At 30.0% G+C, this 10264-nt stretch overlaps 2 protein-coding genes across 2 annotated transcripts; one reads left to right on the forward strand and one right to left on the reverse strand.

Moving 5' to 3' along the window:
- Nucleotides 1-234: 234 nt before the first annotated feature.
- On the reverse strand, nucleotides 235-5449 carry LOC130442813 (protein Spindly). Its single transcript, XM_056777170.1, has 8 exons — nucleotides 5101-5449; nucleotides 4778-5047; nucleotides 4138-4331; nucleotides 3902-4087; nucleotides 3039-3167; nucleotides 2647-2986; nucleotides 1684-1902; nucleotides 235-506 (listed from the first exon to the last, which is right to left on the reverse strand). The coding sequence occupies exons 1-8, from the start codon at nucleotides 5338-5340 to the stop codon at nucleotides 402-404; spliced, it is 1683 nt and encodes a 560-aa protein (XP_056633148.1). The 5' UTR covers nucleotides 5341-5449; the 3' UTR covers nucleotides 235-401.
- A 268-nt stretch (nucleotides 5450-5717) lies between these two features.
- On the forward strand, nucleotides 5718-9711 carry LOC130442959 (glutamine synthetase-like). The gene is made up of 6 exons (XM_056777377.1): nucleotides 5718-5875; nucleotides 5941-6170; nucleotides 7609-7809; nucleotides 7880-8152; nucleotides 9118-9270; nucleotides 9524-9711. The coding sequence occupies exons 1-6, from the start codon at nucleotides 5718-5720 to the stop codon at nucleotides 9709-9711; spliced, it is 1203 nt and encodes a 400-aa protein (XP_056633355.1).
- The last annotated feature ends 553 nt before the right edge of the window (nucleotides 9712-10264 follow it).

Genomic DNA, 10264 nt, shown 5'->3' on the forward strand with positions numbered 1-10264 from the left:
ATTCTAAAATTCCAAGTTTCACTAAATTCTGAATGCAAATCCTAAAACCGGTAGTATTACCTTAATATCATCAAAAAAAATATCTGGGAGTCAAAGTCTTGTTCAATAACAACAAAAAAAATTCCTGGGAGGGAGTCAAAAATTTGTTTAATATCAACAAAAAGAATATTTGGATTGATATTCGTTTCATCGCTTTTTGGTTAAGCTTATGTTGAGGTTAAATAACAGAATGACAATTTTTTTAAAGTTTATTACTCTTCTCACTTAAGTACCAGCTTAAAAAATAATTTTTTTACAATCTGAGAATAGATCAAACAACGTACTAAACACATATAACTATTTTAAGTCAGTCTTAAAAATTAAACAGTAAGTAAAAAATTTACAATTTGTCATAAATAAATTTATTTTTTAAAATTTATATTTTTAATTGCTACAATTCTCCTGCCTCCTTTCTGTTGCGTCTTCTTCGGAGAAACGGTATTTTCGGCAAATGAAACCTTCTTTGTCTAAAAATATAAACCATTTTATTGAATTAAGAGTATTTGATTGGCCTATAAAATCGCTCTACAATATGAGTCGGCTAATAAAATTGTGGGATTCAACTATAATTTATTTCATTAAGGAATGAAGTTGTATAATGACATATATGTTAAGGTTGAAATCAGTTGTCACTTAATTCTAGTTTTGACAAGGGAAGATTAGTTTTCACAAACTCATTCCGTTAAAACTTGTTTTTACTAGTCAAAACTAGTGTTGACTAGTACCCTCCGCGTTAAATCTAGTTTCAACAGAAAATACTAGAATTTACTAGTTTTTTTTATTTAATAGTATTTTTAGTTGAAACTAGTTTTCATTAGGGAATTCTACTAATGGAAAACAGTGTTTCCAGTTGAAAAATTTATTGTTTTCAAATTTTATTCTAGTAGCACACTAAAAAGTCAGAATTTTTAAAGTAAACTTTCGTGGCATATCATTTTTTTTTGTACAAACCACGAATAGAAACACAATATTTTTTCCAGAAACATCTCACAAAACTTGAGCCAGTGGATAATTGTTCAGTAGCACTGTGAAGAGACAAAGTTGTACCTGGGACTCCATCCAATGGTAGAAATACCTCCGTGCATGCAGTGAATTTAGATCTACCAATACAATTAATTTTATAAACTATATAAGTTCAATGTCAATAAATAAAAATATCCAGGATTCAGATGCTTGTTTAATGTCAACAAAAAGAATCTTTGCAGTTAAAAGCTTGTTAAATATCAACAAAAAGAAATTTTGGAGTTAACATCTTGTTAAATGTCAAAAGGGGTTTCAACTGTAACATATACATCTTAAATCATTATTAATTCGTCAAGTTTACATTGTTGTATTCAAAATGAACACACTATTTACACTACCACTACACCAACAATTACAATGTCTAACGCGCGTTTCGTTAACCAAGTTATCGTCTTCAGTATAATTGTGAGTGTTCGTGTAGTGGTAGTGTAAACAGTGTGTTTGGTAAAAACATTAAGCATTTTATAGATTATCAGAAAAGTATATAACAAAATCATTTAAATAATGATAATATAAAAAAATCTATTTATATGTTACTCATGATTTCTTCCAATGCTTGTTACTATCAATAAAATCTATAAGATTCTTGATAATAATAAATACCAACGATAAAGGACTCACCTGATTTGTATCAATTTTACTTTCTATAATATTTTCTTTGTTACCACCGGCATTCTCCTTTTCTGTAGTTTTACTTTCATCTTTTTTCAACATGCTTACTCTAGATTTATCACACTCATCCGGTTTTTGTTCAACCTCCAAAGATCCTGATAAATGTTCTTCTAATACAATAGTAAATCTTGATTTTGCCTTATTTTCTATTTTAAAATTAGAATTATCCTAAAAATATTTTACCAAAATTTAATAAAAATATATGAGATCTTTGACTTATGTTTGTTTTTGCTGATTAATTTTGAAGAATACCTGGGAGTCAAAGGCTTGATTAATATCAATAAAAAGAATATGTGGAAGTCAAAAGCTTGTTTAATATCAACAAACAAAATACCTGGGAGTTAAAATCTTGTTTAATATCAACAAAAAGAATATCTGGGAGATGAAAGCTTGTTTTATATGAATAAAAAGAAAATTTGGGAGTCAAAAGTGTGTTTAAAATCATCAAAAAGAAATTATGCGGTTAAAAGATTCTTTATCATCATTAAAGAAATATTTGGAAGCAAAAGCTTGTTTAAAATAAAAAAGGAACAATTGGAATTGACAGCAACCATTTGTGTATCAATGAAATTATGGTTTCAGCATAACAGTTGTTCCACTCACAATTAATATAAGATAAAAAATAATTTAAAAAATATTTTCAAGAATTTCTTTACATGATTTTTTTCTTAGCACTTATTTAAAGCAAAATATTTACCGAGATGGTTCTGAAAGAGCTACAAAACTCAACAAATGAAGGTAAAAAATAATATTTTGTTTCATTTCTATTTTAATTATTTCTATTTTTTCAACGATTTTACTTAGAAATTCTTCTCTCTATAAATGTGTAAAATCTTTAAGCATCTAACAGATATTCTTTAGTTATATGGAGGTTCTCAATTAAAAATTTGTTATTCTTCTAATAATACTCACCTGAAGAGGATTTTCATATTCTTCTTTAATGTCTGATAGGCGTTTTGGCGATAATGTCTCAACCTTAGAAGAATCTTTGTCTACCATATTGTTCTTGTAATCTTTTTTATTAGTTTTATGTGAAGCTTTTTGTAGTGACTCTTCCGAATCATCATTTTTAGTTTTCTCTTTTAAATTATTAGCTATTTCCATTTTTAGTAACTCAAGTTGATGTTCTTTATCCATTGCCTTCAAACGCCATTTTCTTTTTTCATCGTTCGCTTCTCTCAAAGCAGTCGAAAGTAAAAATCTATCTAGAGACTTTGCGCACATTTCATCCTTGAGAGATTGTATTTCTTGGCTGTAATTTTCAATATCTTCATAATAATCAAATTAGATCTGATACAACTTACTTTTTTTCGTTTAGTGTGAGACTGTAATATTCAATTTCCTCGAAATTTTTCTTTGATAATACAACTGGTTTTTGTAATAATTCTTTTTTGTATTTTTCTATTACTTTTTCCAAATCTTCAATTCTGGATCTATAATAAGATAAACTTAAGAGGAAATGGAACCCCTTCAAGGAGCTGTTGATGAGTGGGCACAGCGGCCGCCCTTCTTGGGCACGCCTAAGAGGAGGGGGGATGGTGCAGAGGAAGGCTCAATCTAAGGCGGAAGCAATTGTGCCAAGGGATAAATGATACCTGAGCCCTAATTAAATATTATTCGCAATTCCTATGGGATATCTGAAGAAATTTCAAAGGCCCTGCAAGAACAGGGACCTTCTTTCCTCCGAAAGCTCTAAGCATACAGGCACCAGGGTAACCACAATCCCCAAAGCATTTCTACTGATGTCGAACCTCTGACAAGACTTAGTTCATATGCCACATCATCAGTTGTGTTGAGAGGAAAAAGAGAAAGGAAGGCCAATACAACCTAATACCAGCTCCTGGATTTCATTAATGTCTTAACTAGGACTATCATGCTGTCTTCATCAGACAGAATCGAGCCACCTCAGTGTCTGTCTCAGCTGGTTATAAATCATATTTTAATTTCTAGTAGGGCAGAATAGGTCTATCAGAAGGTCTATGTACTTAACAGCTCTAGGCCACACACTCTTCTACTATTAACTAAGAGGAAATGGAAATAACAAGTAACATAGTCAAGTCAAAATTATAATAGAGAAAAGAACAAAAAATCGCAAGTGGCAACAAGCTGAACTATAAGAAGCTGCAAAAAAACTAACACATGAAACAGATTGAATATATTAACTTACTTTAAGGCCACAGTAACTTCATGATTGTCATTGTCTTTTTCTTCTATATCAGACTTCCATTTTTCCAACTGTCTCATATTTTCCAATTTTAATTGATGGATAGTATTTTCAAGTTGAGCTTTTTCTTGAACCATTGCTATATAACTTGCTTTCATTTTATTCACTTGGTCCTGCAAAAATACTCTCCTGAAATAAAAAATGTAGTTTTTCAATAAAATTTAAAGTGTAAAACATACCTATCATCAACTTCTGCAAATAATGAATTTCCTCTACTATCCTTATTCAATGGTTGGTTTTTCAAATTGTCTAATTCAGTTTTGAGACAAAGTATTTCATCATTCAAAAATTGATTAGTGGCATTGGCTTCATGTAGATCTGTCCTGGTACAATTTAAACTTTCTTTTAAATTTTCTAATTCATTTGTGTATTCCTAAAATTGATATAAATCACATTCATCTAGGTACTATTATGTATTTCAATATATTTTTTAACAACTGAGAAAAATAGAAAACGAAGGTGGATAGGATAAGAAATGAGGTAATTTTAAAGAGGCACAAACAGGAACCAATAGGAAACAAAATAGTTAAGATTATTGAAATGATATGGATACATAAATAGAACTCTACAAAGCATAACAAAAAAAAATCACAGAAGCAACAAGATATAAGAAAAGAAGAAAAGGAAGACCCAGGCAAACTTGTCTACAAGTTAAAACAGGAAGGAGGAAGACAAGGGAAACAATACAGCAAATGAATGAAATAGCAAAAGATCGGAGAGAATTGAAAAAATGGATGAAAAGAGAATGAAAATCAAAATCTTAATACTCTGACGCTCAAAAGATCATAAAGAGTTCTAGAGAATAAATATATTTTTTACCTCTAGTTGTCTGGTTAAAATTTCGTTTTTGCTTTGTAATTCTTTTACAGTGTCTTTTAATTGCTGATTCTCATAAAACTCTGGAGGATCCGAAAGAATATCTTGTATTAGTGAACTTGTATCTCCAAAATTAGTAACATTATTATCATAAGAACCTTTGTAGACATCGAGTTCATTTTTCATAAGTTCATTCTTTTCTTCCATTTTCATTATAACATTTTCAAAAGTTTGTTTTTCGTCATTGTAGCTCTCCCTCATATTATTAATGTTCTACAAAAAAAAAATATTCAACATCTCATACAATGTTACTCAATTTTACTCACTTGTTCAAGCTGTTTAATAATATCTTGATATTTCTGTTTTTGTTTGATTTGCTCAGATTGTAACATATCAATTTCATTTTGGTATTCTGCCTGTACAGACGTTAAAACTCTAACATTTCTCTGGCATTCGTACAATTGTTGATTTGCTTTGTCTAATTCTAATTTTATACTATCTAATTCTTGCTTCAAAGTTAAATTATCAGCTTTTAAACTTTCACAATTATCAACAGATTGTTCCATAGTCAATGAAAATTATGTTTTCTTTTGAATATTTACTTAAATAATAACCGTAAACTTAAATGATTTTTTTGAACTTTCAAACTCAACGTTTTTACTTCTTCTTTTTTATGTCATTTCCTTTAGTTACCTAGGTAACTATTTTAAGCGCCTTTTTGATACTTTAAAAATTTTATTAAATCTGTACTAATCTTGAGTATTTAGAGACATAATTAATAATTTCTCTAATATTTGAAAGATATAAAATAATACGACGCTGATCATCTCCAAATTTTAGTCAACCACCATTACAGGTATTCAACTTTGTGACATAATGTTACTAGATAGGGGCTTTATAACCCATGACAGTTTTCAAAATAAATGTTCCAATTTAAATTGAAATGTTTAAAATTTTTACAAAACTAAATCGAGGAATATTTTTTAATGAGGCGCGATCATGGAAAAAAGTTCACACAAGAGCAGTACCTGTCGTTTTAGAGGAATTAAACGCGGCAGAAATAGCTTTGGAAGAATTAAAAAATAAACATATTTTTGAAAGGTAACGATGTGACTCTTTAACTGATCGATTTTTATGTATTATTACTGTAAAAATAATTATTTTAGATATATGTCCCTTCCCATTCCAGAATCAAAGGTTCCTGCTACTTATATATGGATAGATGGAACAGGAGAAAATGTACGTTGCCAATCTAAAACGTTAGAAATTAATCCCAGCTCCCACAAAGAAATTCCCAATTGTACTTTTAACGGAAGCGAAACGCAACAAGCTAATATAAACAATCCGGACTGTTATATAGTTCCTGTAGCTGTGTACAATGATCCTATAAAAAGAGGTAAATGAACCATAAACACAGTTTTTTTTAGTTTGTAGTCTCATTGAATAAAAAGTAAAGGAAAAAGCAACAAACAAAAGTTTTGCGCCCAAGATGGTTGTTACATATGGCGGACATCAATATCCGCTTTACCATAGGCGTGCTATATAAAAATTATTCTACATCAAATAATATAAAAAATTAATAGAATTCAGAAAAAACTTGTCTTTTAAATATAATTTAATTTCATATTTTCTTGTAAAATTTTATTTTTACAAATAAAACACAAACAACGCTTAAAATATTTCCAGAAGGCTTTATTATAAAAGAATATTGTAATTTTCCAATGGATTTATGTCATGTAGCATCATATTTTTGGTTTTTAACTTGATTCAAAACTTGATTGCTTGTTAGTAAAGGTCAAAATATTTCAATAATATATTTTCATAGTCAGTCAACAATAAGTTTTGCTTTTTAGCAAATTTACTGTTCATTTTTTTTCTGTCGCCAAGTAATTTCCCAGTTTTCGAATTTTTATACTTTCTAAAGCATAATTTTTTTCAAACCCATGATTTGACTTTTTAGTTTTTTCATGTATTCATAAAAGGAGCTACAATAGGCGCTTCTGGCCTGAATTATGGTCTTGATAAAATCTGATCTAAGTTGAATTGTGATAATTAAATTAACATTAACAAATATAGAAAAAACAATTTTTGAATAATTATAAAAATTGTCAAATAATGTAATAATTATTGTAGAAGAAGTATGTGTCTGCGCTATTTAACTTGAATTTCGATAAAAAAATTTACGAAGGCCGTGTTTTAAACCACTGATTGCAGAGGGCATGCGCTGTAGGCGACTACGAGGCTCTTACACTAGACACTCCGCCATTGTTGACAGTCAGGCGTCAGTAGGCGTTGTGCTACAGCTACATAAACATGTCCGCCATTATTGATGCTCCCACCAAGTGTGATTCGTTTTCTACAGGTTTAAGTTTAAAGATGACCGTAATGATGAGAAATGTCTCGATCTCTTAGCTAATTATTTCGAAAAGTAACGGGAAGTGTACCAATCCTTTAGTAATAAAATTATTGTTTTATATGAACTTGTCTTATATTTATAGCCTATCGGAGGTTGAAAAAAAAACGGCCCTCGTATTATTGATATGTTGAGAACATAATTCACTCATTCTTGTAGGTGCTCAATTCACTTTATTAATAAAATTCCTCCATAATTTGTTTTTTTGATAGTTTAACTTAATATTTTTAACATTATGTTACGACTATGTCTTTCTTAACCTCAATTATTAATCAAAATACGATTTGATTTTTCTTTTGCATTTTATATATTCAAATTGATAGTAGCTAAAGCGAATAAAGAAAAAAACAACTTACCTGTTGAAAGTGATCCCTAAATATGCATTTTAAATAGTGTTGGAATTTTAAATATACAATTTCAGGTAATAGTAAGCTGGTATTGTGTGAAGCATTTAACGCCGAAGAAAAGCCTTGTAAAACCAATCATAGACAAAGATGCGTTGAAGTTTTAAACAGAGCATGTGAGCATGAAATAGAAGTAAGTTTTGAACAGGAATATTTATTGACTGATAAAAGTGGAATACCGTTTGCTTCTCAGAGCATTGGAGATGATTTACCAGCAGGTTCGACATATATTTATAATTTAAATACGTTCCCGTTTGTAATAATTATCTGCTATTTGGGCTATTTTAGAGTTACATTACGCAGGTATAGGAGCAGGAAAAGTATTGGGTAGAGAAATAGCGGAATGTCTCTACAGAAGTTGTCTTTACGCTGGTATTGAAATCACAGGCGACAGAGCAGAAAAAGTATTTGGACAATGGGAATTCAAACTCGGACCATCTCCTACGATTAAGGCCGCCGACGATTTATGGGCAGCTCGATATTTACTTTCGAGAATAGCGGAAGATTACGGGATTGGTATATCGTTAGACCCAAAATTTTCGCAGCAATACCCAGGATCAGGTTATAATAATTTTTTTATTTATAGTTTACAATAGTAATTAACAGGTAAACGGTTAAAGAAGTCCTCCACATTACTCGATATGGTCGATTCCCCTATATCGGCGGTATATAATATTTTAAAAATAACTTATTACATTGAGCATTAAATAGTTTTGTTCGCGGGTAAATTTAGAATCGATTCAAAATCAGTTGGTAACAAATTTAGGATCGCTGTAATGCGCATGCTTAATAGTCCATTCATGATTATTTATCGCGAACGTAATGAATGATTTTTTAACATTGTACTATACCATAGAGTTAATATTAAATAGAGAATGTTTAATATTAACTCTATGGTCCTGAATCGTCGGCCATATTGTCGTAGTGGACAGAGTTTGTTTCATTTGTGCATAGAGAATTAATTGGTGGAAGCGGCAAAGGATGAGACTCATATGACCTCAAAAAACTTGTCTATTAGATTAATTCTTATTTAGTTTCAGGGCTAATACTTTTATTATGAGTAGTATTTTATGTCAATCTAGTTTTTACTGACCACACTGTTCACATTACCACTACACCAACACTGCCTGATGTGCGTTTCTGTAACCAAGTTATAGTCTTAAGAGACTGAAGGGAACGAGAGTCGGACAGTGTAATTGTGAGTATTGGTGTAGTAGTAGTAGTGTAAATACTATGAAGAATATCACCAACGGTTCCAGAAATTAGAATGACATATGGAGATATAGCTCGCCAGTTAATAATTTTTCTAGACAGAATCTTCGGTTCTTTTTGAGGCTATTTAGTGTGAAAATGTTCTAAACTTTTAAATACTATTAGGTATTTGTGTCCAATACATAATTGATTATTTTGAAAACAATTCTTTCATTCATTTCATACTTTTTTTGTGGTATGAAATATTCAAACATTGTATTTATAAATTATGTATACTTTAGATTCCTCTATTGTTTAATATGACATTTTTTCAGCATTAACAGCAACTTTTTCTACAAAATTCATGAGAAACGATAACGGTATAAAACATATTATAGAAGCTTTCAAAAAATTGGAAAAAAGGCACTTTGAACATATGAAAGTATACGATGCGAAAGGGGGAGCTGATAATAAAAAACGTCTTACAGGTAAAAAATATCCTACAATTGAAAAGCTTCTTGGGATATTTCTAATTTTCATTTTTTTACCATTATGATTATTTATTTTGTAAGTATTTTGTAGGATATTTTGGGTATATTCAGTTTTAAATCAATCATGTAAGCTCCTCTATTGCTCCTAAATAAATGTTCGTGACTGTGATAACTAAAAACTATGAAAAAATATCCTGGAAATGTCTTTTTTTGAATACAAATCAACTATAAACATCGTTCTTTTTCTTAGGAAAGTTCAGAACATCGTCGGCGGAAAAATTTACTTGCGGAGTTGCTGACAGAACTTTATCGGTTCGCATGACGAAATTGGTAAATTTACGAAGGAACGGTTTTTTAGAAGATAGAAGACCAGCGGCGAACGCAGATCCCTACCAAGTAATATCTGCATTGGTCGCTACCTGTCTTTTAGAAATGTGATAACCTTAAAAATAATTTTAGTAAAAGAGGGATTTAAATAAACACAATTTTTTAAGAAGTGTATAAATAACTATAATAAATTAATTACTTGTTATTGTTGTAATACCCAGCAGATTTGTTTGAACAATTTTCAATTTTATATTAAATAATTTGTAGGAGTAGCAAGTGGTCCCGAATGATCTAACAAGCTCATATTTTAAAAAATACTAATAATGTTTTGATAAAGACCGAAGTAGTTTGAAACTTGTAATTTTAGATTGATTTTCATAGAAAAGAGACCTAAAATCAAGGGCGTATATAGAAATTTCTCCAGAGGGGGTCGAAATACTGTCGGAAAAACACATAGAACTAACGATTTTCCTATTAATCAGTCACAACAACTTTATAGCAAATATGTTGTGGGTAGATTGTTCGGATCTTCTGTTCCTAGTAATAAATCAGACGCAAAACTGATTTAATGTTTCTCTGAATTTGGTTATATCCAAAAAATATGATTTCATTCCATTTTAAAGTTTATGTACTTCTATAAAAAAATATTCACTGCTTGTGCTTG

The sequence above is a fragment of the Diorhabda sublineata genome, chromosome 4, assembly GCF_026230105.1.
Source record: "Diorhabda sublineata isolate icDioSubl1.1 chromosome 4, icDioSubl1.1, whole genome shotgun sequence".
Classification (NCBI taxonomy): domain Eukaryota; kingdom Metazoa; phylum Arthropoda; class Insecta; order Coleoptera; family Chrysomelidae; genus Diorhabda; species Diorhabda sublineata.

Excerpts from the sequence above, each read along its gene's own strand:
- LOC130442813 (XM_056777170.1), bottom strand. The coding sequence starts at position 5,340 with ATGGAACAATCTGTTGATAATTGTGAAAGTTTAAAAGCTGATAATTTA. Across the intron at positions 1,903-2,646 it reads AATATGAAAATCCTCTTCAG|GATAATTCTAATTTTAAAAT; the intron begins GTGAGTATTATT and ends AAATATTTTTAG. Across the intron at positions 507-1,683 it reads GTAAAATTGATACAAATCAG|ACAAAGAAGGTTTCATTTGC; the intron begins GTGAGTCCTTTA and ends TTATATTTTTAG.
- LOC130442959 (XM_056777377.1), top strand. The coding sequence starts at position 5,718 with ATGTTTAAAATTTTTACAAAACTAAATCGAGGAATATTTTTTAATGAG. Across the intron at positions 5,876-5,940 it reads AATAAACATATTTTTGAAAG|ATATATGTCCCTTCCCATTC; the intron begins GTAACGATGTGA and ends TAATTATTTTAG. Across the intron at positions 8,153-9,117 it reads GCAGCAATACCCAGGATCAG|CATTAACAGCAACTTTTTCT; the intron begins GTTATAATAATT and ends ACATTTTTTCAG.